The following is a 27,547-nucleotide window of genomic DNA, read 5'->3' on the forward strand; positions in this document are numbered from 1 at the left end:
CCTTTTTTTTTTATTATTACAAGAATAGACTCATAGTATGAGAATAAACACAATTATTGTTATCATTATTGTTAAATTACAAAAGAAAAAATTATAATTTTAGTTAAGATCTGATGTGACCATTGTGGCAAGTTACTTTTTGTTTTTTTTCCTCTTCAACGTAGACTGTTTTTTTGTAATTAAAAGATTTTTTACTTAGTCTGGTCTTAACAATCTATATAAATACTTAGAACCTGGTAAAAAAAAAAAAAAAAAAATACTTGAAGATTTAGAGGGTGTACTTACTATTCATCATAACTTTATTTGCAAGCCCACTGGATAAACAGATTGCTTGTTTTATAATGTACAATATGCCTGGTTCCATATTTGGACAGTTTGGGAGGGAAGATGAGTCTCTGCAGTTTAACGTTCCATTTTATCCTCAACAGGAGCTTTTTTTTAAAAAAAAAATAAAGACGCCCACGTCTCCCCCTCTCATCTGAGGAGTCTGTAAGACAACAAAGCAGTGTGTGCACTTTCCTTGCTTTTACAATCCCGAGACATTTTTAAAAAAGAAATTTGAGAAGCTCAGAGCTAACCGCTCCCTGAACCAAACGCTGACGGGTGTTTGGTTAAAGACGGGATTTGGTCCAAATTTTACAAAACCCTGAAAACGAGATGTAAAGTGAGTCCAAATCGGAACAAAGCTGTAATTTTTATGAAACAGCATGCCATATTGTACTCTTATGTATGGTCATCAATTGGTATGCTTTTTTTTTTTATGTTGCTTTTTAATTTTTTTATTCACATTTTCTAAATGTCAACATTAACATGTATAACAGTGCATTTATGTTAGAGCCATATAAATGAGAGTTTTGGCAGCTGAAAATAAACGTGTTCTTGTTCTTTTCTTCCTTTTTTTTTTATTCTCTTAAACCCTCCTGGATTGCTTTGTAAAATATAAATCTGACTTGTCATAAATCCCTTCTTCTAGGGAGTCTGGACGCCTTGTACAGACGGATGTCCCTGTCTTTGTCGTAGTGGACCTCCTCCACGGTGAAGCTGCGCCTCAGCATGCTCAGGAAGCGTGCGTCCCGTTCGTAGCGGATCTTGCAGGCCAGCAAAACGACGGTGCTGCCCGAGCATAAATGCTCCAGGGTCCGCAGCAGGGAGGGGAAGGTCTCCTCCAGGTAAACGATGTCCGCTCCCAGAACCACGTCAAATCCTCCTTCCGGGAAACGCTCCAGGCCCTGACCCCAGGTCAGCTCCGAGACCACCACCAAGTCACCGGCCGGTGGGGGGAGGTTGGCCGCAACGTTGGCAGACAGGAACTCCAGGGCAGGCTCCCTGTCTGTGATGGTCACTTGAGCACCTGGGGAAAAAAGGGATGTTTTATGAATTATTGTTCAGCCTTTTTTTCCCCCCAATAATCAGCATCAGACAAATGCTATGATGTACACTTTAAATGCATTCATTTTCCAAAACATGAATGCTAACATATATATATATATATTTATCTGCTTTTAAAGACAGACTTGTAGGGTGTAAACCTAACATAAAGTGCTAAATATCGGCTTGGGTACTGGCCTTGGTAAAACACCAATCAGTCAGCTATGAGCTTACCCAGCAGAGCTGCCACGATCCCCACCAGTCCCGTCCCAGCTCCCAGTTCAACGACCTTCTTCCCCTTCAGCTCCACTGCTCCCAGCTCCAGATACATACACATAACAACCGCCTGGAAAGGGGGCAAAAAAAAACAGGATATTATCTCGAACCCCAATGGAGTTGCGGCAAAGCGAGTCACTTACTGCGTCCCAGACAACTGCAGCCACCCCCAGCCTCTTCCAGTCCTGAGCCAGACGGAGCTCCTGGTTGGCAAAACGGAATTGTGCTGAGGAGTTATGGAGTTTGGAAAACGCAGGAAGCGGGTTTTCCTCGTAAGGAACAAGGGCCATGCTTCAAATAAACAACATAGCCAGTGTGAAAACTCTTCTTCTCGCATCTTCATAGTTTACTGACTCAGTGGTGCCATCTTCTGTGACTTTTTAACATCAGCACCGGTCCACTTTTAAGTGTACATTTGTTTAGTTCTGCTGATGTTTCGGTACCAGTCCACGACAAAATACGGACTTCGGTCCAGACCGAACATCTATCATAATAAAATGTCTTAGATTAAACAGCACAAAGCTGTCTGCAGTTAATCCCATCGATGAACGAGTCGACCAATCACGTTACATCTTAAATAATATTACCCAATGAGAGAGCGTGTTTTTCTGAAGGCCGTTCGAGAGGCGTGGTATCTTCATTAAATTAATCATTAATCAATTAGCTTTGAAACGTTGTCGCTTCCGTTTAATTGGCGCTAGGTATTCAGACTAATAGCATAGTAATTAAATGTATTTAAGATGACGAGCTGAATATAGACATTAATATTTTGTCAGACAGCAAGTTTAAGCAAATTTCATGTTAAAGAACCATTCAAAAAGTGATTTTAATTCTGACCGCATCACTTTTTTTCCTCATTGCTGATTTACAATGTGCGATAGCCAGCTGCTTGCACATCTTTCTCTAATAAAACGGCCTTTGAGCGAACACATTAGGCACACGGCATTTTATTTTGAAATCCCAAAGTCGGAAGCTGCGTCTGAACGCGGCTGCTACGCTACCACCGCTGTGACATAGAGGACGTGTCTCCTGCAAATGCGACGAGATGGACGTTCTCTGTATTATTAATAGGCGCTTCCTTCCTGTGCTCCCGGTTGTGTTTGGAGGTTTTCCCCGCTGCTGAGTCCGTGTTCTGTTCCGGTGGGTCAGCCCGGGCCTGAGGCAGGTCCTGCGGCTGCAGCGGACATGGATTGACCCATTATTCCTCGGAAGGGGGAGCAACCGAGCCTGGGTAGAATTAAGCGTTAGCCGGACAGCCATGGAGGCAGATAGAAGAGCCTGGGACTGCTGTATCACTAGAAACTCCGCTTTGTTCAAGCAGATTGTATTATAAATAGTTATTGTTGGGGAAACTGGTGGTTTCATATATGCAAATTTTGGGAAAAGCATGCAGACGCCCTGAATATGTCGGCTGTCTGTGCAGAAGAAACCTTAGTGGTTCCATGCACCCCTTTTTGCAGCTAGAGAGTAAAATTTTCACTACACTGAATGTTTGGCGCCACGAAACTGATATAAAACCCATCTGAAGTTGTTATGTGTTTTTAAGTACCCCCCTCCCACCCCCTTTCCTTCCTAAAAGGTTTAGGTTGAACTTTGACCCCTGGAGTGCAGCGTTGTCAGCAGGAGGCCCAAGCTTTTAGTTATATGGGAACCAGCTCTGGCTGCAGCAGGACAGCTGTAGGTCAGCAATGGGAAGCTCCGTGTCCTGCTGCTTCTCTCCAGGGGAGAGTCCAAAACTCCGCCGGAGACACGTGGACCTGGACGAGTGTCCCATCACCACCACAGAGGACGTGAGCGAGGACACGGGCACCTACCTGCAGCACATCAGCGACAGGGAGCTCCCTGATGGTTGGTTTGGCTCGTGGGCAGGAGAATGCCCTCTGATGTTAACGTGTCACCATTAGTTCAATGAAATGTTTCCTTTGCAACAGAATTGGCCCAGGAGGCGAACCCATCAGACCATCCCAGAGCCAGCACCCTCTTCCTCAACAAGTCCCAGACGGATGGTCGGCATTCCTCTCTGTTTAGTGCTTAGTTATTATTTACTTGCCTGTCTGACTCATTTTGTCTCGTTCCAGTGCGGGAAAAAAGGAAAAGCAACTACATGAACCACGTAAGTTCATCAATTTAACCTTCGGAAACCCCCAAAATAAACCCGAGGCAAAAATTTTTTTTAATCAAATGTATAATTTCTTGCTTACCGTAAGCATGATTTAAAAATCTATTTCAGTCGTTCGTCTTATGTCTCAATATTTCAGATGATCATAACATTTTAACATTGGAGTTGGGTGCACCGATTGCAGTGATTGGCCGATCACCAGATCGTCTGACCTGATGATTCAGATTTTGTCCGTTAACAATTTTTTACTTTTTTTTTTTTTCTTCTGAAAAATGACTAAATGTAGCGACAAAGTCTCAAAGTTGGCAACAGTGGGGTGACTACTATTAACCGTACATGTGCAGGCGTGACCCAGTGGGCGGGCATCTCAGTCGGCCCTCTCCCACGGTATAGCAGAAGGGGACTGGCTGATTTTCAGACATTTGCAGAGGTAGAAAAGATCGGTGGATAAGATCGGTTTCACATGTAGGTATCGGCCGATCTCCCTAAATTCAGCACCATTTGAATTTTCTCCCCAACACAAATGGCGGCCCAGTTTTATCTTATGTTTAGGAGTAGCTGATGTGCATTAAATCCCAGTATTATCAGCATGAAGCAGAAAGTAAGCATTTGATAATGCTGGATGGAGATGTTTCGTATAGGGAAATAGGCATGTAAAAAAAAAAGCTAGGACTTTGTCAACTTGAAAAATCCTTGTTTTAATGCCGATTGTCGTTAACGTCCCAGATGTCCCCAGGACTCCTGACTAAAAAGTACAGCTCTTGTTCAACAATTTTTATCGACGACAGCACAGTCAGCCAGCCAAACCTTAAGAGCACCATCAGATGGTAAGCATTCTCACCCCTTTCGGTCAAAAGGCTACTAATAAATGCAGAGATATGATAGAAGCTTTTTTCTTTCCTCCTCGTGTTTTTTTTAAATTACCGTAATTCTGTCTTTTCCAGTGTTGCTTTGGCCATATACTATCACATCAAAAACAGGTAGGAAAAGTTTGGAATGGTGTCATGTATCTCTCTCCTTACAGCAAATACTCCCTGCACAATGCTACTTTGACATGCTGGCATTTGCAAAGCAGCCAATCCAGTAGCACCATATATTTTGCTTGGTGCTGATTTGCTAGGCAGTTATAAATGTTCTCGGTGGAGGTCTTTAACCACCACAAGTACAGGGGGTTTATGGTATTTCTTGTTTGTCCCATTTTTAAAGACAACTCTTGACGTTTAAAAGTTTAGCTCTTTGTGGTTTTGGGTATATTGTATCATCATCATATTGCTGTTCCTGCAGAGATTCCAACCGCTCGCTGGATATATTCGATGAGAAGAAGCACCCTCTGTCGGTAAGTCTGTAACCAAAGGTCAGGTCACTTGTTCAGTGGGATCTGATGAAACCGAGTCTCCCTTCCAACAGAGAGAAAAGGTTCCAGATGATTATTCTGTGGTTGATCCCGAACACAAACTCATCTACCGCTTCATCAGGACGCTCTTCAGCTCGGCGCAGCTCACGGCCGAGTGCGCCATCGTTACTCTGGTAAGCACACACATCTTGTATTTCTATATGTAAGATGGAAGGCTTCACAGTTTGGTTTGGGACAGTGGTATTCCCATTTGGATGATTTGTCTCCTTTCAGGTGTACCTCGAGAGGCTTTTGACGTATGCCGAGATGGACATCTGTCCCTCCAACTGGAAGCGCATTGTTCTTGGCGCCATCTTGCTGGCATCCAAAGTCTGGGACGACCAGGCCGTCTGGAACGTCGATTATTGCCAGATCCTAAAGGACATCACAGTGGAGGACATGTGAGTGCTGCTCCTCAACTGGCTTTCTTTTAAGATGGACTCTAGTTTTGAAACAACTGACGAGATCTTTGCGTTGGTCAGGAATGAGATGGAGCGTCACTTCCTGGAGCTGCTACAGTTTAACATCAACGTTCCGGCTAGCGTCTACGCCAAGTATTACTTTGACCTGCGCTCTCTGGCCGATGACAACAACCTCAGCTTCCCTCTGGAGCCACTCAGCAACAAGCGAGCCCAGAAACTGGAGGTGTGTAAAGTTGTTGTTTTTTTTTTTTTCTTTGGTGTGCCTTTTGGCCTTATTTTCGGGCACTAAAAGTTTTGTGCTTACACTTTCCGTAGGCCATATCCAGGCTGTGTGAAGACAAGTACAAGGACTTGAGCAAATCTGCCATGAGGAGGTCAATGAGTGCGGATAATATGATCGGTATCAAGAACTCTCAGGCTGTGCTTTCCTGAATCGGTCAATCATTGATCTTCCTAACCGGACGGAACTACTGAGAAACGATTTTAGAGAAGACAAACACCCCCTTCAGAGATTAATTGTTAATTTTAGAGGCTAAATATACAACACTATAACATTATTAATCATGTCGTTGTGTTAACTAAAAAAAAAAAAAAAACTTCAGTGGTTTTCTTTTCAAAGCATGACGATTTGGTGACGTATATTGGAGGAAAACGGTATAATTGCTTCCTAAAGTCGCACAAGTTTCTTTGTATCTCCTTTTTAAAATTATTATTATTATTATTATTATGTAATAGGGAGCAATATCTGGCTGCTGCCATCATGTCCCCGGCAGTATTGACGCGACAAAAACCGTCACGGACTACCCTGTGGCGTAGTTCTGCACACGGACAACAAGACGTTCTGCTTACTGTGTAGGCTCCTATAGCTGTGAGATGTACCAGACTTTATTTAATTCAAATAAATTTCACTCGCTGTTTCAAGTTAGGTGGAAAAAGTGTGTTCAGGTGTTTTTGTTGTTTGTTTTTTTAAAAATATTCAATACGTAGGTGACTGAAAGAAGATCCACAACAATGGATTGTGGATATATTGTGAAATTTCTTTGACTTTAATAAGTAAATAAATTCTGCAATGTATCAAGTTTAGATTTTTCATAAATGATCTTGTCCTATGTATTGTAATTAGGTACAATTGGCTAAAGTGTTTTGCGTTCCTTATGGATTCAGGTGGGTACATTTCTAATAATGAGCTAGTAGCAGAGTTAATTCTGTAGCGGTTTAAAATTTTTACTAACTTTTCAAAACACTTAGCACATTTAACTTCCACAAAGTTAATTGTTCTGGACAAATGACAAATCGCTAGTTTTGCAAACGTTGAGCTGAATAAAGTTCAACATCTGTGTCGAAGTTTTAGCAATTTCAAGTAGTCAGATGTGGAAGTTGAAGATTGTTTCTGTCTTTTTCTTCTTTTTTTTTACCCAGGAAGTTTAAAACATACAAACAGACAAAAGAGAACAAGATGTAAACATAAATGCAATATAATATTTTAGGGTGTTGTAAGACGTAACTTATGTTAAAATTAAATTGGTGCTCAAGGATTGTCATTTTTCAAGGGCAGATATAATTTGAACGAAGCTAGCTCTTTAGCATTATATTCCACTAAATACCTTGTTAGAGTAGCATGTTAGTGGAACTAATGTTTAGTACTTTAGGGTTAGCAGAACTAACTTTTAGTTAGAGGTGCCCACCATTGACAAAGGTAAAGGAGACATTTTCTGGATGATCTGAGATTAGCTTGTGATTTAAAGAATAAAAGACATGAATCATTGACTTCAGTCAGACTTTTCTTCTTGGTAATGGTTCTGCATTTGATAGCCATGAACAAAAATAAATTCCACAAATTTCAGGAAGAGAGGCAGCACCCATCCAATCTGGAAAAAGATTTAAGTGTTTGGGGGGGGAAACATGCTTTTGTTTTTTTGAATGTCTAAAACACCGCAATGGGAGGTAACAAATTAGATATTTACATATCAATTAAACATCAAAATCCAAAGTTTATTTTTTTTAATCTTGTGTGTTATTCTGATCCAGATAGTTCCTAAAGTGCATTTCACCGTTCAGGTAAATACTTGACCGCAAAGCCAAGTAAGGTTGTAGTACATACGATCAGCCACGGGGGGCCAGTGTTGTTCTGCGAAAGCAGATGACCTGACTGCAGGCAGGCGATAAGTCCATGTGTTAATGCGACATCCTTCTGACTCTCTGAGATGTGCTGCAGCTTGCTTATATCACCACTGTGCTCGCATTGCTAAAAGACATCCTCAAAATGTCGCTGAGGATGTTTCGTTTCTGACTTGACCTTAATGACAAATGCATAGAACTGAAAGGATGTGTCGAGTTTTATCTGTGGAAGGAGAAAAAAAAAAAAAAGAAGGAAACCCTTGGATATAAAACTGCTGGAGTGAGGTAGATGAAAGCTGTGATAATCTAGAATGAATAGTCCTTGTATGCCTGTGACTGTGTGTCCTGTAGGGATCACAGTGCCAGAGCAGCTTCATTAATCTCCTATATCATGGGACTTGTCTGAACTCTAAAAAGAGGGCCAGGGAGAACAAGCATGGCCTCCTCCTCCTTCCCCCCCATCTCTGAGGGACTCTCTCCGTTTACCCTCCACACAGTGGGGTCACTCCTCATATCACACGCTGCTCAGCTTCACAATGTCAGACTGCTGCTGCTGATCTGGCACAGAATGAGTGTGATGTGCCGCCGGCGCACATTTTCAGATCTTTTATAACCTTAAAAGTATAACCTTTTTGACTCAGGTTATGCTGAGTGTGTTGCGTGATTTCTATAAATTAGAAAAGGCAGAGATGTGGGGAAAAACTGCAGCATAAATATTGCTGTCCCTTCTGGAATCTTGAGGGAAGGAACTTTATAGACAATTCATAAAATAATCTTCAGACGCAGAAAGTTAGTGTTGGGGTTGCTTGGAAAGCTACTTTTTGCAGACGATGTAATGTTTGCTTCTTTAAAGGGGACAAATCATGTAAAAATCTACGTTTTTAGCCCTTAAATACATTTTTTTGTACTATGAGTGTCCAGGAGTAGAATTTTTTAAAATGTTTTCTCTTTATGTTCTTCTTCTTCTTTTCTATTATGGCGGATCGCAAGCAACTTTCAGGTGCATACCGGCGCCCCCTGCTGTACACGACTTTGTAGCAACACTACGTCCATTAAATTCTATTTATTTTATTTTGTATGAACAAATAATGCTTTTCTTGTTGGGTCATATTTTTTCAGTCTGACAATTTCCCTCTACTTCCTACGTTTTCTTGGCTATGACATCACCGCTGTGGAACATGACTCCTGGCTAAACGAGTTTTGTGAATCCGCCATTTTTTTTCCTTCCTCACAGTAATTTTGTAGTCCCACGTTCAGTTGTGTAGAAGTTGCTAACAAGTCCAAATGTTCGGTTCCTTACATGGCCCCCGCCGGCATCGGAGCCTCTTCGAAGTGTCCGGTTAAATGTCACTTCTCTCGGGAATGTTCCCACGTCCGTGGGGAAAGTCCGTTAGAGCAGCGCGCTTTGACGACATGTCTTCGCCAACCTCCGCCGGTATCAAGAGGCATTTCCCGAAAGACTTCATCTGGTTGAGGGTCAGTTCCTTTTCTCTATGGAAGCAGGGGACGCAGAAAAGCGGTAAGCTGCTAATAACGCTAAAAGGACAGCGAAGATAATTGTAGACATTCATTTTGTGCGTTGATAATAACGTTGGACTAGAAAAGGGTCAAGTGCTCCTTCTGTTGGCGAGAATCCATCCAGCCATCTCTGTGGATGGTAGTGGAAGACTGGGATGGTGAACTTGTGTGAAAAAATATCTGAGCCAGTAAGCAATGTTTTCTTCTTTTTTTCCCCCTTGCCTTACAGCTTAAAGTTGGAGAATGCCCAAATCTATATCTAATCTAAATGTAATGTTTTTTTCTGGTAAAAACATTAAATATGTTTTTTTGTGTGTGTGTGTCATCATTCAACACAGCTTTCTGATCCAAACTTCCACTGACTCATGGCAATGCTTCCAGCTCTACTCTGGCCCTGTCCACCGCTGAGCCAACTTCTGATGGTTCATCTCTTCTCCAATGAGCGCGACGTACAATTTGAATCTAGCTTTGCGCCCCTGGCTTCAGGCACTGGAGAAAAAGCAAATACCAGGACGACCAATCTGTCACCACCCCAACAGTCATTAGCCAGATGCCAACAGTCGGCCAGATCCAGAGAAATGCTAAATGGACCTGAGTCTGTAATGGAGCAGAGGGGAAGGTGAGGAGACTGTATGATTTCTCTGTTTTTACGACGGCGAAGCAGAGTAGCTGAGATGTAACGGCGGTCTGAACTATTGAAACGTCACACGTGACTGCACTGCGCTGCTGTGCTGGCTGCTGAGAGTAAACAGTTCGTTTTACAACTGCTTTGTCATCACAAAACCACTAATCTATAGACATGTTTTCATGCGCACAGCAGATAAGAAATGTTGGCTGGGCTCTTTTGCTTTATATGTTGCCGTAAAGACAGAATTGCATTACCCTCTAGAGCAGGGGTGTCAAACTCCAGTCCTCAAGGGCCGCTGTCCCGCAACTTTTAGATGTGCCTCTGCTGCACCACCTGAATAGAATAATTAGGATATTAAGGCTCTGGAGAACTGATCTACACAAGGAGGAGGTAATTAAGCCATTTCATTCCAGTGTTTTGTACCTGTGGCACGTCTAAAAACTGCAGGACAGCGGCCCTTAAGGACTGGAGTTTGACACCTGTGCTCTAGAGCAGTGGTCCCCAACCTTTTTATTACTGTGAACCGGTCAAGACTTGGCAATTTTGCTGCGGCCGGGGGAGGGGTGGGGAGGAACTGTCAGATAAGCTTTTTTTGTTGTTTGTTTTTTGCCCTGATTTTCCCTTTACGACAATCTTACAACATCCTCCAGTGTGTGGTGTGTTACTTGGTGGTGTGTTGAATATATTCAGCATTGTCTTGGCCCGATTATCCAGCCTGTGGGGTTTTCCCTGACGGGGAGCGAGAACGTAGCCTGTTGAATGTGACAGTTAGCCAATCAGAAAGCGCGGTGACGTAAGAATGGAGGGGAATCCTAAACAGTTGACATGGCGCAACTGAGAGTCCGGTGGACATCGGAGGTGGTATGTGGAAATGTTTATTACTATATGTAAAGGTTATTTTTATATATGTTTATTATATGTGGTTATGTTTATTCAGTTAAAAATGTTAACTACGAAAAAACATAACTCACCTCCAAATCATAGCGCAGTAAATAGAGCGGCTGCTCCCGCCTCTTTTATCAAACGCCTTTTCTTTATGTTACGTCTTTTATCGTTTAAATTAATCCACAAACTAACACTGCTGCTTCTACATCGTCATCCGTGTTTGATTATTCTAAATTCACGTATGGTATGTTGGTGGTTTTACTGGATTTTCTTGTGGAATCGGGATGTTCGTGAGTGGAATCGGTTCGTGTGGTGTGTTGCTCCTGCCATGTGAACCGATTGAACCTGTTGGACTTTTATCGGCTCTGTGGTCACTGAGGTTTGGAAAATTGGCCGACAATCCTTAAATCGGGCCGTGTGAACAAGACCTAAAACTCACAAGCTCTACTTCTCTCCCCTCGTCTCGACCACTGCCCTAACGTTCTCTGACTCTGGTCGCTATGGTGACGTTTACATATTGCTTCAAAATAAGATGCAGATGCGCCACTAAAAGGAACATTTTACTGTCCTGAAATTTTTAACTCACAATAACGACGAATGGGAGCCCTGAGCTTGTTTCTCTGCAACGAGACGGTCCCATCTGGGAGTGATGAGACAATGACACCCAAAGTGTTGCTTATGCACAGGGTGCCTGGTCTCTATGTGGCGAAGCAGTTTGAAGCTTCATTCCCTCATTAACGAGTCGGTCACCATATCATGCAGAGCTTGTAATGTGGGAATCACCTACCAGGATAAATCCATTCTCCTGTCTCTTCTCTGGGCCTTTTCACCTTCACAAAGAAACTTTCCAAAGACATCTGATCTGTTTCTTACTCATTATGCTGCTTGTGGGCCAAATGTTGGCGCGCAAGACGTAACCGAGAGAATCCGGTTAAAGGATTTTAAAAATAAAAGATCCTCCAGACTCAAATAATACATAAAACGGAAATATTTAATTATTTCTTGCGCGGCCCGGTACCAATTGGCCTGGGGTTTGGGGACCACTGCTCTAGAGCATGCAGTGCGGCTCGTCGTGGTCACAGTTTGGTTTTCACATTGTTGAAGATCTATGAGGTCAAGTCAAAGTGGACAGAATTCATAAAAAGGCCCATCTTCCCTCAGGATCTAGGTTTAATGGTCCCCTGTGTGCTGGGATAAGCAGGTGCATTAAAGTTTTGATGACCTGCTGAGCTGTTTTCTAGTGCTTATTTCTGCATAGTTCAACTAATTTTTATTTGATTTTTTTTAAGTATCTAAAGGAAGAAACTTCAGATTTTATTATTGTTTGGTGCGATTCTACCACAGCTTACCATGGGCTCCGAAGTTAGATTGTGAGTAGGGCTGCACTGATTGCGGTTCTCTGGCTGATCAAAGATTACAGATCTTTAAACAGCCTGACCTGCTGAATCTTTTGGCTAAATATAGCCAAAAGCCAGTAAGTCAGGAACAATGGGGTGACTATTGCTCACTGCAAAGGTGCAGACATGAGCTGTTGGGGGGATCTATCAGTCAAACCTTTCTCACAGGAGAGCAGAAGACGACAGCGGTTGATTTTTAGTCTTTTGATAGGGAGGTAAGATCGACTTCACAGGTAAGTATTGACTGATAACCGTTCTCCCAAAATTAAGGAAATCAGAGCCGATAAATCGGTGCACCCTTGTGAGGGCATTTTTTGCCCACAGCCATCTTCAGGTGAAAAAACAGACTTTGGAGATGTGTGCGAGGAAGTTGGAGTACCCAGAAAGAATAGGGAGAGAACCCATATCTATCCACCACAATGTTTCAATGCTGTGAATCCACCACATCCCCAAGTTCCTCAGCTGGACTAGGTAATGGTGACCATGGAGACTTTTGGAGTACAGTGAATTCAATGTCTTGTTCAAAAAAACCAGTTGCATTATTGTGCTGAAAGGGGCCAGTAGAAGATGTGTATACTGGTGTCGTAAAAGGATGGACATGGTCAGAGAGTCATTGACTTTTCATTTGACATTGACAAGTTTCGGTGAGAATTATCCTCAGTTTCTTGTTCCTAGTGGTCTAAGTTCCTGTGGTCTTCCTCTGGTGGGCATATTAACATTTTCTGTTTCCATAAACCTGAGAGGTGCTTGTGCATCAAAATCCCAAAAGATTGTGAGGTTTTTGATTGTGAGTACTCAAACCATGCCACGTTCAAAGTCCCTTAAACCCCCGTTCCTTCTCATTCTGATGCTTCGTTTGACAAGCATCAAACGGCAATTTGCCTTCACCAAATCTAGATACATAGAGCCATAGGGTTTCTGCCATGTAATAAGCTTATGAGCTGCTTCTGTAAAGAAGCAATTGATCAGGTGCACCTAATGAAGTGGCTGGTGAGTGGATCTTTATGAGACCTAAACGCTCCATCGAGAAGTCTCATCGTTCACGTCTGCCTCTACTTTAGTCATTTTGTTCCACTCCCACTCGCTCCCCTTTCATTCTGTATAATCCTCTTTTGTGTGACTCTTTTAAACACTCTGCTTGTTTATTGTAACAATTGGACCTGCATCCATTCCCTTCACAGAGGAAGTAGCCGGATACTTTCGTTTACCATTGCCTGTCACGAAAGAGGCTAAATGTGCAGGTTGTCTTTTCCTGAAATTGCCGATGGTGAAGAGTTTGCTGTAAGAGAGAAAAGCTGGGATGTCTTTCTTTTTGGCCTGTGTGTACACTTGTGCATCTCTGCAGCCTAAGCTACAGCTAACAGGATTAGACATGGCTTACATAAACGTCTCCCATGGCAACAGTGCACAGACACCAGGAAAAGACCAATTCGTTACCGGAAAGCGTCGTCCTCACGTTTGGTCCGCTGACTGACGGTCGGTTTTCACACATCTGGAAATTTCCTTCCATTTATCCCATAAGCAAAATGACTGTTATAAATATATATTGTTGGTGCAGAAACTGGATGGAAAAGAGCTTCAATGTGTTTCTCCTAGCTCTGTGTGCAGCTTGCCTCTGTCTGCTTGTGTACACGAGTGTGTTGTGACAGTCTGACAGTGCTGCCTCAGGTTCTGTCCCATTGGATAAACCAAGCGGTTAGAACGCTTCATTTACTAGAATTCCCTCAGGGAAGACGCATCGCTCACTGACTCTCCTAGACTCAGACTCTGAAGGACAATCTCTTCTCTCTTTCTTTTGATCACTTTCACTGTTAGTGGTATCAAAGTCCCTGCTACTTCCTTTAAATTACAAAGTCTTCACTCATTCTCTTTAATATTTGGCAGAATCACTTTTTAAATTTTATGGCTTGGGTCAAATGTTTTGGGTATGGATTTAAAGGTTTTGTATTTAAATAGTTTAGTAATTTTTTTTTTGTTTAATTCAATGCTCAATTCAGATTTTTATCCCCTGAAGTTACATTGTTGTTCATACTACTAAATAAGTGTGGCCGCAATCAGACTTCATGCACAAAAGAGTGTAGAGGTCAGACAGCAGCAGAACCGTTTACCGAAGTAATGGTGGACGGCGCTTTCTAATGATCAGTTTTAAAGTTGTTTAACACTAGAAATCACAAGATCATATGATAAAGTTAGCTAAGGAAAAAATAAATCACTGCTTGTTTAACTGGTTTGTGTCAAGATTTACTGCTGTCTTCTACATCTTTTGATGTAGAAGACAGCAGTAAATCTGGCTTCTTCATTGATGTGAGACAACTATTAGATATGTATCTGATTTAGTATGACATATGGAAGCACAAATCTGATTCTTCAGGGGATGAAAAGGTTGGAATTGGGCCATGAAAAAGTCGGATATGTGTCACATATGGGCAAAATAATTGGATTTTGGTAGCATTTGCCTGGTGTGTGAACTTAGACTCTAGTGTTACCTTCCCTCGGTCTGCTCCCTTCCACAGCCGTTAACAATCACCAGATTTCCCTCTCCTGTATCTAATGTGATTTTCCACTCATCTCTCCCATTATTGTCCTTGTTTTCCTTCACAACAGCCTTGCATGTCGTTGTTTTTCTCAGTTATTCAATACTCTCACTTCTGGCTGCATCTGAGGCCTTCTAAAACACAAATATGGCATCCTCCTTTCTCTTCCACCTTGATAATTTTGCTATTCTTTCATTTTAGTTTCATCAAACCACACGTTTTATGTCAGTAATTGTACCTTTAAAGTAACCATGTGGTCTTCAAGTATTAAAAGTGGGAAACAGCTCTTCTTTTGCCTGGTTCTCAAACTCCTTTAGAAAGGGAAATTGATATGTGCATAAGCACCTCTATATATGGGAAGAATGCTCACATTAAAATGGTATATGTCTGGTGAAATAGTTGTGCTTTTAGGAAAACCTAAAACCGTTAATACTGAGAGATTGTAAGGTAGTGTCTTGAGCTGAAGAACATACACACTGAAAATGGAAGTCAAACCAAAATGATCATTGTAATCATAATTGTAAACAGGAAAAAAAAAAAAAAATCATTTTGTTGTTTTAATGACTGAATTCCACCATAGGACTTCAACAACTAACTGCCAAGCATGGGGCAGCAAAATCTGTTACAAATAATAACATCATCAGCATAAGTGACCAACCCAAGTTTGTGTCACACTGGTTGAGGAATTTCATCCCATAGCGGTGTGTGGCCAAGCTAGTGACCAGCATAAGGACAATGTATCAGGCTGTTTTGGTTGTGTACGATTCTATACACAACCGAGTCTCCTGTTTCTTAAATAAATAAATTATGATATTATCAACATGTCTTTCTTCTTCTAACTTCCATCTCCCGATTCAATAAACGAAACCAAACGTTAGTCAGTAGCAGAATGAGCTGTTTGGCATTGGTAGACCCAACGACTGAACTGTTCTGCCACTTAAATGATGTGGCTTCATTTAAGTGGCTTTCCAACAGAGTAAACCCTTTTTTTCCCCTAAGAAGCAACCAACCAAACACCAAATAACTTCTTTATTTTTGTGTTCAGTTCTTTATACCACATAGTAAACACTTTAAAGAACTCTCACAGAATCTTAAATACCAGCTTTTTGATTAGCCAGAAGAAAATCAGTGCTGGCCATTGTTCTCTCCCTCTCTGGCTTTATGGGTATTTCCTCTAATCTTTATCTCCAGCACTGCAAATTGCCTTTATCCCGATATCACTCTGCTGAGTCTTTCTTTACGGATGAACTGCATTGCGCTGATCCGTCACTTTGCCTCACAGTATAACGGAGGCTCTGCAGCCAGTATTCAAATACAAGGCTGTGATCGGTGATAAATTTGTATAATTACACAGAGTAAAAGCTTGTGGTCTTCCTATTGATTTCTTTGCTCATTTAGGGAATTAAGGAGTCTGAAAATTCCTAAGCACAGCAGACAGAGCCAGGGGATTTCAATGTAGAGTCCGTCTTCCAAGGTGCATTCCTACTGTCAAGAAAATCCGAGCTCATCCCACTTCCCCATGCTGGAGATTTTAGTTTAACAGTAATAATAAATAAAGTTATCTTTAAAATGAATCACTCAAGTGACATCAAGGCCCAGCAGTAGACTTAAGTGTCAATAAAGTTAGTTTAACAGTAATAATAAATAAAGTTATCTTTAAAATGAATCACTCAAGTGACATCTAGGCCCAACATTAGACTTAAGTGTCAATAAAATAAATCTAGTTGTGTGTGTTGTTTTTGTCTCATGCAAACTTTGCTTTAATTCTACTTTTTTCTATCTAATCATAAAAAATCATAGTCAGTCAGAGAGAGTCATTAAACAGGAAAAGCAGGTTTCCTGGAAAAAGAGGAAGTTTCCAGCCTGCAGATTTATAAAAATAGCTGAGACTATTTTAAAGCATGAAAGTTTTAAAAAATTAAATCTAAACATTTTGAGTAATTTGATAAGATTCAAAGTAAAATACTTATATTAATATTGATTTACTTGTAATAATACTTACACTTATATTTGTGAGAACTACAAGAAAAACAAGTAACTGTAACTTTAGTAGTAAATAATTAGAATAATAGATTATTCTTGGTTTCTTTTCAGAAAACATCTGTAATAACTCACATTAAGATCATAATAAGAGTAACTAATAAGTTATGGTTATAAAATCATAAATGAATGATAGATCAGAGAAGCTGAAGAAAATAAATGTGATATAAATGTGATTTTGACATTGAACTTGAAATGGTGTAAAAGGTTGTAAAACTGCAATTAAACATCACTGATATGTTGGAGGTAGAGAGTAGGTGAAAGGTGACAGGAAGGGAAAAAGGGGAACTAACAGGAGAGCAGAGATGATCAGCACCTTATATGGAAACAGGAGGTTGAGCAGCCCTGAGACATTGGCACAGACATCATGACATGATGTCTCTTAAGACAGTGACGGATATGAGATCATCTGTCTAAGCAGACAGATAAACCCTATATAAGGTGGGTGCAAAAGAGGAACCTTTTGTTGGATCCTCCGGGCAGCTTCGAGCCAAGATCGAGATGGACAAAGAACTCTGCAGCTGAAGAAGAGCCGGGGCCACGGAGCCGGAGACTGTCCTGCACATGGAGACCAACCCGTCTGGCCCACAATCTGTGGCTTCGAATCGCACTTCTCTCATCGGCTGGGTTCTGACCCCAAAGACAAAGATGAAGACAAAGACAAGGAAGAAGAACTGGTGCCTTTTTTCCTGCCAGCACCAAGTCCTGTGTGACCTCAGCATCCATGCGGAGAAGAAGTTCATCGGACCTGCGGAGATCCTGGCCTTCGCCGATCAACATCTTCCTCCTGCTGCCACACCTTCTTCATCATCAAGCCAGGTCTGGGGTTCGAAACGCCAAACTCCGTCCGTCTCTCTCAAAGGTTCCCTTTTTTAGTTCTCAGTATCAGCAGTAGGGAAAGATAGACTAGATGATTGATTTTACTTATTTGATTATTTCTGCTACTGAATTAAGCTGTACTGACCCTTGCAAAAATGCCTTACTAATAAAATATTTAGCATAAAGAAAATCTAAAAGATGTTGTGGACATTCAGTTAATGAGTCACCTTAAAGTTCTTTGATGGTTGTAAAATAGCTGTGATGTTTGATTCTGGAGAGGAAGAGGTGGAAAATGTTTTTAGGTTGCTGGTAGCCCATATTTAAAACAACATCCTTGGGACTCGACCGAGTCACTAAAACCTACCTGGTTCAATAACAAATGCAAGTTGCAAAATAGAGAACGAGCGACCGTTAACAGGTGTGCTCTGTGAAACTAGTTGGCTGTAGGCTGCTCAGTCTGGCTAATTCACAGGGGGAAGAAGGGTGGGACACCTGGATGTAGGCCGTCAGATAACCAGGCGAATCGTTTCTCGAAACCAGCTTAAACAGAGTTTACTTCAGTTCTGGACAGGGTAAATCCCAGCAGATTTAGGAAACTCAACGGACCCGTTAGACGGAGAGCTGGTAGCACATCTCCCCTCTCAGAAGAGGAAGTACGAGAGTGAGAGAGTAGAGACAGAAAGGAGGGGGGGGGGTGTTGCGCAACAACACTACATACGACAGAAATTCTTACTCCAATTGAAATGAGAATTCAGATTTATTACTCTAAGGTTGGAAATGACGTTGGATGTTTCCTTTGTCCTTTCCCTCTCCGAATAAATCAACAGCAGCTGAAATGTGTCTTTCTGACATTGTCTTTCCTGTCCTTCTCAGTGTTGACAGTACCTCTGAAAGGGAAGTGTATGATCGGAGCACCGTGTTCACCTTGAGATGTCTCCCCTGGCACTGGTGTTTTTGTTGACCACAAGGGGGTCTTTAACCTACATAGGTAGCTACATTAGCGGGGCTAAAAGCATGCTGGAAAACAGCCAAGTCAGCAGCGGGATGTGTGCTATGAGCTGAATCCTTTTACATGGAGGTGTGTGTGTGTGTATTTCTGTTGGTGAGTTGTAGAAAATCTTCCCTCAGGCTTTTTCCAAGCTTGCTCCACATGGAAATGGTTTCGATTCAATGTCCTGCTTCGCGGCAGAAGGCTAGCACCGTGTGATGAACAGAAGGACTGTAAGAACGCAGCATTTTAAGAATTCAGAGTTGTCTTTTGTTTCACTCTCATAACAATCGTGATAAGTTGCCACTGCCCTGACAACTCCTGTAGTCTGAACAGATACACCAACCTTCCCCAACTTGCTCAGCTGAAAACGGCAGAACATGGATCAGTGAAAGACAGAGAGCTGAGACTCTGGTCAATTCTAATTTGGCTTTGGCCTGCAGCTGATGGCGACAACAACGGATCTGTTGAGTTGCATTGCGCTACTGTCATCTGGCTGATACCTGATTGCTGCTTATCTGGGATGTTTGCATCGCTGATGACCACATAGGAAACACTGCTGAGCTAACATGGGTCGCCCTCAGACGAGGAAACTTTAACAATACCTACGCTAATAAGGCTATGACCGTGTAGCATACAAACGCACAAACTGTTATAAGTTGAAAAGAAAAGTCTGGTTTTACGTTTGTTGGAAATTATTTAGGGTGAAAAAGGATTACATATTTGAGGAGATTAAAAGGCAACAATTATTGTCAGGATCTTGGGTTTGAGTTTGTTTTGGGATTTGTTAGTTATTAGTTTGGCCTTGTTTCTACTTTTATTTCAGGCCCTTCTTATTGATTTTATTTATATTGTTTTCTTCTTTGCAGTCCTTTTCTTGGTGATTCTTGTTTTTATTATGTTTCCTATGTCCAGTTATTTTGTTAGATTTGTTTTCTGATCCCCATTGTACTGTTTCTTGCTCCTACGTCACTTCCTCTCTCCTCAGCCTGCCTCCTGCTCTCTCCTCACACCTGCAACCCATTAGCTAATCAGCCAAGGTCTTTCGTTCAGCCTCACAGTCATTCTCAGTCACTTCTCGCTGGTTTCTCCCATTTCTTTTCCGATTCCCATGCATTTTCCCTGTGTCTCCTTCCCTGGGTTTTCATTGTTGATTACTTTTTGTTCAACTCTGGCTTCTCGTGTTTTTTGTAAGTTATTTTTTCCTTTTCAACTTTTCCTTAAATCTTCAAAACCACTTCCGGTTCCGTCTCTCTGCAGTTGGGTCCAACATCAACCGTTGAGAACATGACAATTATAAAATGTGATCACCGATGTAATTTCTGGTGATATTCAAAGCAAGTGCCAAGATGCCCAGGTCTGGCAAGTTACCATTCGACAGAAAGTCCCAAGTTTTAATGACCTAGCCACAACGTAGCGATGGCCTCTGTATCCTCCACCACGTCTCAAGACAAAAATTATGATGTATCTCAAAGATCAAATGCTTGAGAGTGGATCTGTAGTCAATGAACTCTATGTACCTTGGTATCAATACCTTATCAATGAATCCTCCGAGGCTAGTTTTGTTAGTTTGGTAGAAAACGTGACAAAACAACGCTTGTGACAAAAAAAGCGCAACGTTTTATACCTTCCAGTTTATTGGGCTATCGCCCCATCTTCAGGGTTGTGAGGTAAATTCCAGACCACCACCGATCCAGTACACTGAGATCCGCAGCTTACCTGCTAATGTTAAGACTTCCTGTGGTTTCATATCTCTGGGTGATGCTGGAAAGGCTGGTAAGGGTCACGTGTGTGTATGTGTGTTGGTGGTGGGGGTAGGTGCGGGAGGGGAGTAGATGTTTCTAGATAACTGAGTTTCCTTTGGCAGCCAGCCCCAGAAGTGTCACCGCCCATAGACCTCCACTCTAAGTGCACTCAGGTGCCTCCCTGTCCCTGAGCATGATTTGCTCCCGCTAAAAATGGACCTGTCACCTGGAGGATTTTCCAAGAGCAGGCCACAAAATAAGACTGCATGAGAACTGAAGACCCTAATCCTGGCCTTCTTTTTAATTATGAAAAATCATACGTAGGATATTATGGCGATTTAGACAAACGTAAAGTGCCTGCTACTACAATGCTCATGTGCCACTGAGATTGACTGATTAGGGCACCTTCACTTAATAGACCGAGTCATTGATTACAGGCCAAAAAGGGGTCACCTCTGTCTCTGCGGTGCTTTTTGCTGGATTAGATCTAATGAAGCAAGACATTTCAGAAAAAGCACAGTGTTATTTATATTATTATTATATAGTTTTACATATGACCTATGAGTCTGGACTGACTTCATTGTCGTACAATGTCAAAGAAGGATGTAAAATTTGAGTGTGATCCTTTTGTACACCAACTATTTAAAGATACATTTTTTTAAAAACCTAAATATAGTGATTCTGTATGATGAAGAAAAGTAGAAAAACTGCATATTTCTGAGCTTAGTCTGTGTTAGAGAGAAACCTGAAGAAAGGAGAGAAATGGAAAGCATATTAGTGTGCATGTTGGTGAATGATGAGGTGTGCAGTGGGGCCTAATCTGCTATGTGCCCTGTACAGTGCACACTCTGCGCACTGAATGTGAATGGGCTGCTGGTGCACAAAACTAAACCATCCACCTCCTTCTATCTCCTGTTTGTCTTACAGCCACCATTCAAAGTTGCCTGACTGTTTTCAGCATACCTGTACCTTCCAGGCTAAAAATGAAACCTTTCATATCAGTTTAACTGTCAACATGGGTCACATTTTAGTGCTATTCCTTACATTTAAAGACCTCACAGATTCTTGGAATGGTCTTGTCTTTATATCTGATGGCTAATGCTAACAACAACACCTAGCCTAAGTATTGGGATCGTTTCCTGAAGAGTTTTTGCAATGGTAATTTATTTCAAAAATGCTTGAGGTGAGATCCAAGATGATCATCTTTTCATCAACCGGAACATTTGAAAAACTACCACGTGTACACCAAAATGTTAAGTTTATGCTTAGTTATTACTTATGTTTTCCTTTCTGCTATAAGTCAAATTTCTCTAAAAATGAAATTAGAAATGAAAAAAAGTGTCATAAAAATGAAGACTTATGACACTGTTATGCAGATCAGCGTAAAATCACCATAAATGTTTTGACTAATTGTCAAAACGTTTGACTGTCAGACCTGTAAAACTGAATGCTGATGTTTTTATGCTTAATTTTGTTGATTGCCAGAATTTTCCTAAATGCAATACTTGCCTTGCCATTTTAATGTGAAGTCACAGCGCAGAACCTCTATTGGACTGGGAATAATTTGGGAGAGTCATTACTGTTAGAAAGTTGTACTGTGAGACTTTCCAAAGACACCTAAGCATAATTCTTCATCAGTTTGTCCCATTCTACCTCTGTCTGTTTTTGAATGACAGGCTCAAAACAAGCCACTCATCTGTGAACCTTCTGTAATTGTGGCTGAATTAAAACAATTCTGCACAGAAGAGTTGGCCAAATTCTCACACGATGACGTGAAAAACTGGAGACACTGATGGAAGAGCCACTGTACGCAACCAGCCTCAGGTTTAGGACACTTTTTTTTTTTCCCCATAGGTGCATTGTATGTGTTGCAACAATCATTACCCCATACTGTACCCTTGTAAGGTTTGCATGTAATGGAAAATTAAGTCATCATTACACTGAAGACATTGATAATCACAATTAATAATAATATTAGGAGGTTTTAATCTGTGACCTGAAACTTAAATTAATGTCATAACAAATTTAAAAAAAATAAATAAAGGTAGAGCTCAATTGCACAAGTGACTGCACATCGTCCTTCTTTTCTGCATTTGATGGAAAATTCCCATGTTTCCAAAGACGACAATAAAAAGTCACTGAGATGGAAGTATTACTGGCAACTAGCACTTTTTCACAGGCTTTCCAGTCAAAGGCATAGACAGCTTGACAAGCCAGTCAATAGAAGTCAGCAGTGATTATGCAAGTTGCTTATGCCTAATGGGTAAGGTCAGCACATTGCCAGAAATGGGACACATGCCCAGTCTCACACTGGGCAGAACATGTTCCTCGTTCATTCCTCCTGTAGAGAGAGAAACGGCACTGGTGAAAACAGAAAGGAGGTTTAAGTTTGCATAACACCTGTGCAGACCAACCTTAGAAATATATTTTATTTTCACTACATGGCATAGGGTGTCATAGCTGTAGTTAAATATCACTTTGTTGCAGCTTTTGCAAAGAAAGGGAAGTAGATTATCTTGTCATCAAGGACATGACAATTGAAAGGCAAAGTAGAATAAGTTTTAGCCAGAGGATGGGGTTTCTGGGATTGGACAATTGCACTTATAGGACTGTTAAGGTCCCATAGGTTTCCATTAGTCGTTTGGGCGATTGCTACTTATGAGGTGCTTTCTAATGAGGACATCGTGTGAGGTGGTACAGTCACATGTCGAAGGTGTGAATTGTTATGAAACCTCCCTGAGGAGAAAAATCGAGGCTGTTTGATAGAAGACACCTGAGGCCACCTCCTCTCTTCCTGGTTTATGGCCTCCTTAACTTTTCTTTTGAAACCCTTGTTTTTCTTGTATAGCAAGTCTGCATTACTGTTCCCAAAGGAGTGTCTCTCATTTTAGAGACCTAGTCTGAATCACCTGAATCTAAACCCGATGAACTGGCCCTTCTATGTTTTTGTCCATAAGATTCATTCAACCATGCTACACCACAAAGCCTGAATAACGGCCCAATGCTTGAGACCCCCTCTAAAAATGCTTATAACTGCCTAATTTAACTGTTCAAACATGAAATATACCTGAATATACATTAATACTCCAAGTGTAAATCATCTTGACACTTCCACAGAAGCCAGCATCTTCAGGCTTCCTTATCACCACTCTTGGGTTACAGAGAGTCAGCAGCAAGGCAGTTCCCAGTTGCTTGTACCTGGAGTACTATTAATCCCTTTGTAATATTTCTAGTAAAAACTAGGGAAAAACCTAAAAAGAACAAAAACATTGGTTACATCCAGCAAGAAAGGAATAGTTTTTGTTTCGATTTTTACAGTATTTGCCCACTATGACTTGTATTGTTTCCAAAATGGAGCACACTGCATCAGTACATTGTACACAGACCAAACTTGTTCTGTTAGATCATCAAAATTATTTGTTTGCTAAATCCTGGAAAAATAAGACAGAATTAATTTTGAATCTTTCTTTAATATTAAAAGTTTACGTACATTTCCTTAGTTGCTAGTGAATTGCCTTTTAAACTGTATTATTCGGATGAAGTGTTCTGGTTATGTTTTGATAAAATTCTTATAATAGCGAAGAACAAATATGGCTCTTTCTTACTGTGTCAGGTTTGAACGGTGCTTTGCTTGCATCTGTTTTGTGAAGAGCGCCACTTCCTCCTGTAGAAAACGTGATGCTGCCACCACAGTGGCACAGCAATAAGGCTTGTAAGGTTACTGCCCAAGTGTAGTGATGGTCATTATGACCAAAGACAAATTCTCCAACAGTGAAGGTATTTTTCTCTTACGTTTCCAAGCTACAATTGTCTTTTTATGTTGGTTCCGAAATAATGACTTCTTCCTCACTGAGCCCATGTTGGTACAGAACTCAATTCACTGATGATAATGACCCTCTCCTACTGACTTCAGTCAATATCTTGCCATAGGTTTCTTTCAACTGTGGTTTCTTGGCATTGTTCCATAAAGGCAGATTTGCAGAGGCCACAGCTAGTAATGGTTCTGTTGAATGTTTCATCTACCTGGGCTGTAGGACTCTGCAGCTTCTGCAGAGTTGCCATTGGCCTCTTGGCTGCTTCTCTGATTAAATCTCCACACATTCATTAGGTGGCTTCTGCATTTCAGGATACTAAAAGTAAAATCAAAAGGATTTGAACTTATTTTTCTAGGATCAAAGAAGGAACCATTTGTGTTCCCCCATTGACCCTGTAGGCTAAGCAAGCTTTGGTTGACAGAAAAGTCTCCTCTGCATGGTTTATCTCCTTTGCTCATTGCTTTGATGTGTTGTGATTGCATTAGTGTGGCAGTGGTGTGCTGCATGGAAAGGGGTTTGGAGATTGGATGGAGGGGGTGGGGGTGTAGCAGAGGAAAGCGTTCTGCAGTGAGAATGTGCTCCCACTGAAGCGTAGAGAGACTGCAGCAGAGTGAATGAGGCTGTGCACCACCTGCAGTAGTGTGTGTGTGGGGGGGTGCACTCGTGTGTGTGTTTGTGTGTGGAAAGAGAGAGTGTGGGAGAGATAGTAGGAAATAATCACCCAAGACACAATGATTCAACACCATGCCCCTCTCCTCCTTTCTGCGACCCAGTTCTTCTCAGACTACAATCGCCAACCTGCGCCTGCATCGCATCAGCTTCAGCTTTTATCCATCCGTCTGCGTGTGTGCTCAGTTTTCTAAAACACACTCCCCTCTCCTGCTTTTCTTCCAGCGACCTGCTGCTTCCCATTTTGTCATTCCCTTCCTTTCCCGTCCTCTCGCATTCATCCATATTTTCTCCTGTGAGCTGTTTTCCATCCCGTCTGTTGCTACTTGATGCATACTTTTGTTTATGTCATCATTTTTAACTCAAAAATATCCCTGCAAATGCGGGTTCCCCCCCCAGTAATCCATCCTTTTCCTTGCTCCCCATCATTCCCCCACCCCCCACCCCTCCTGACTCTTTTGCTCCCCTCCTCCCGCTCTGACTGAGTAAATGCTGCAGCATCACTGCATGTATGTGTGTGAGAGCGTGTGTGTCGCTGAGCAGCACGGAGCGAAAGAGATGGACAAGTGTGTGTAAGCGGAGTGTGTGAATGCGAAGCACCGGCGATCCTGAGCCTGAAGGGGTAGCCGTGTGATGAGAGAGGGGCGTGGGGTGGGGGCTGTTCTGCCTGCGAACACATTTGCCAGGACAGCGTTACATGCAGGCGAGTGTATGTATGTGTGTGAGGAGGAGAAGTGAGTGAGGGTATGCCAGCGTAGGTGTAGCGGTGTCGTCGATCAGCAACGGGCTCTTCGCATTATGCAGCCGATGGTACTGAACACACTTTGAGGACTGACTCATCCAGACCAGGCTGAGAAGACGAATGGATGAACAGACAGGGAGACATTTTTTAGCTCAAACAATGCTCCAGGTCCTCCAAGATCGTTCTAAGGTCTAGTCCTTTTCAGGGATTTCTGGTAGCCCCCCTTGTTTCCTTCCAAATTGGAATTGCAGACACACAGACAGACATCCAAAATTTCCAAATCCTCCTGAAAGGAACATAAATCCTCAATCATTGTCTGACTCAAACACTTAATATTTGCTCCAAGGATAGGACAAGGGGATCTCCTGTCTTTCCATAGTCTTGAGGACGGTTACAGGATCCTTTCCCAGTACCAAGAGTGGGAGATAAGAAGGCTGGCAGACAAGACGGGACAGACACAGGCATGGCTCGCCTCAACTGGTGCCTGGCTGCAGTCATTAGCTGGGGCAAGTTCCTCTTTGCCTGTTTCTTTCCTCTGCGAGGAGCCAAGCGAAACAAGGTAAGATCTCGATGAATGTGCAAGAAGGGTAGTAGGAAATGACTGACTTAAAGGACTGTTCTCCAACTGCCTCTCTGCTGCTTAGGATCTAATTGAACTGATCAATCTGCATGGAGTCTACTTCAGGATTGGTTCTGTTCTCAATCAAATTACCCAACCGTGACTTGCATTCAACTGGCCTTGCCTAAACCACCGAAATGACGTAGCTGCAAAAAATGAGCTTGGCAATGGACCATTGTCTCTAGAAGACCATTGTCAAAGTGCTCCAAGTGCTGATTCAAGGTCAGTGTTATATGTTCAAGAGGTCTTCAGATGGCTAACTTTAGGTGAATGGAGAACTTTAGTGATTGGATTTAAAGATTTGCCATTGAAACTTCTGGCAAATCCTGCTGCCAAGGAGGGTCACCTTGATTTGAAACCTGCAGAACTGAGATGCACCATTATGGGAGCATTCCATAGAAAATAACTTGCGGTATTCCCTCATTTTTATCCTGTTTAACCTGTTCTTAGTCTGTCATGCTTACAACATACTTTGTCAGTCATGTGTCATATTTGTAAGGCCAAGCAGAGTTCATTGAACAGTAACCAACAAGCCAACATGCTTTAGAGGTAGCTTAACTGGCAATCTACGCATTTTTCATTTATTTGATTCATCAGATTATGAGTGGTGTAGCAACTATTGTTCTGGTAACTTTTCCAGTGACATCAAGAAGAGGGTGCCAGGTGTTATGGAGGGTCTGTTACTCAGGAAACATGAACAAAATCACCGTATCGCAAAACGCCCTTAGCAGAATATAACCACAACCAAATCGTCAATTTTGGAAACATTCCTGTGATTCTGAACATGAGGGTTTAAACTTGCTGTGATCCTCCCGTAGTGTCATTACATAGTCTGCTGGTGACGCTGTAGCTCGCAATGCTGCAGGCACACGTCTCTTCCAGCACCAACACCAAGAGAAAACCCACTCCCCTCCGCGGCACCACCACCACCCTCGCCCAATTGCCGCAGCTCCTTATCTCTTCGCCCGCACTCATTCCCACCACTCTGCCCTTCCTTTCGACGTATTCTCTTGTAGCGTTTGTGTGTGGAAATCCACTCATAGGTCCTGTTTTCCTCAGTTCAATTTCCATAATTTCCATGTTTTTACTTGCCTTGCAGTAATGACGCATAATTCAGCAAAAATGTTGATTGCTTTACTGAAAATACCATTGCTTGTTCTCAAAAGCATAACCTTAACACTCCAACCTTTAGTCTTTTGAGAGAATATTCATGCAGCCTGCATGATCCGTTTGCATGTCTTAACCCTTATATTGTTCAGTAAGGGCAGTGTGAGCTTCTGTCAGATGTGTAGATATTTGTTATGGGGTTTGTCAGTAAGAATTTGTTTTACTAGAAAAAATAATATAAGTAAACCATTTTATTAATAAGTTTGGGTCTCGGCGAGAGACTGCTTTGTCTGGACAGTTTTCTTCACCAAAAATGGATCAGGACACAACAGGTCCAAGGGTACA

At 41.9% G+C, this 27,547-nt stretch overlaps 3 protein-coding genes across 4 annotated transcripts in view; 2 read left to right on the forward strand and 1 right to left on the reverse strand.

Moving 5' to 3' along the window:
- Positions 1-149: 149 nt before the first annotated feature.
- Positions 150-2,081, reverse strand: mettl21a (methyltransferase 21A, HSPA lysine). The gene is made up of 3 exons (XM_028010843.1): positions 1,788-2,081; positions 1,603-1,714; positions 150-1,351 (listed from the first exon to the last, which is right to left on the reverse strand). Exons 1-3 carry the CDS (start codon positions 1,932-1,934, stop codon positions 954-956), a joined length of 657 nt encoding a protein of 218 aa, XP_027866644.1. The 5' UTR covers positions 1,935-2,081; the 3' UTR covers positions 150-953.
- A 545-nt stretch (positions 2,082-2,626) lies between these two features.
- On the forward strand, positions 2,627-6,652 carry LOC114140713 (cyclin-Y-like protein 1). The gene is made up of 10 exons (XM_028010840.1): positions 2,627-3,492; positions 3,576-3,650; positions 3,723-3,757; positions 4,490-4,590; positions 4,708-4,743; positions 5,048-5,099; positions 5,171-5,290; positions 5,391-5,557; positions 5,639-5,801; positions 5,894-6,652. The coding sequence occupies exons 1-10, from the start codon at positions 3,333-3,335 to the stop codon at positions 6,008-6,010; spliced, it is 1,026 nt and encodes a 341-aa protein (XP_027866641.1). The 5' UTR covers positions 2,627-3,332; the 3' UTR covers positions 6,011-6,652.
- Positions 6,653-25,237: 18,585 nt separating this feature from the next.
- The window catches only part of tns1a (tensin 1a), a 74,806-nt gene continuing 72,496 nt past the window's right edge, over positions 25,238-27,547 (forward strand). The window contains exon 1 of one of the 2 annotated variants that reach the window (XM_028010871.1): positions 25,238-26,035. In XM_028010871.1, coding sequence (XP_027866672.1) covers positions 25,940-26,035 — 96 coding nt within the window. In that variant the 5' untranslated portion in view covers positions 25,238-25,939. The remainder of the gene's footprint in view (positions 26,036-27,547) is intronic. The other variant, XM_028010872.1, reaches the window with a different exon arrangement.

The sequence above is a fragment of the Xiphophorus couchianus genome, chromosome 24 (genome assembly GCF_001444195.1).
Source record: "Xiphophorus couchianus chromosome 24, X_couchianus-1.0, whole genome shotgun sequence".
NCBI lineage: Eukaryota > Metazoa > Chordata > Actinopteri > Cyprinodontiformes > Poeciliidae > Xiphophorus > Xiphophorus couchianus.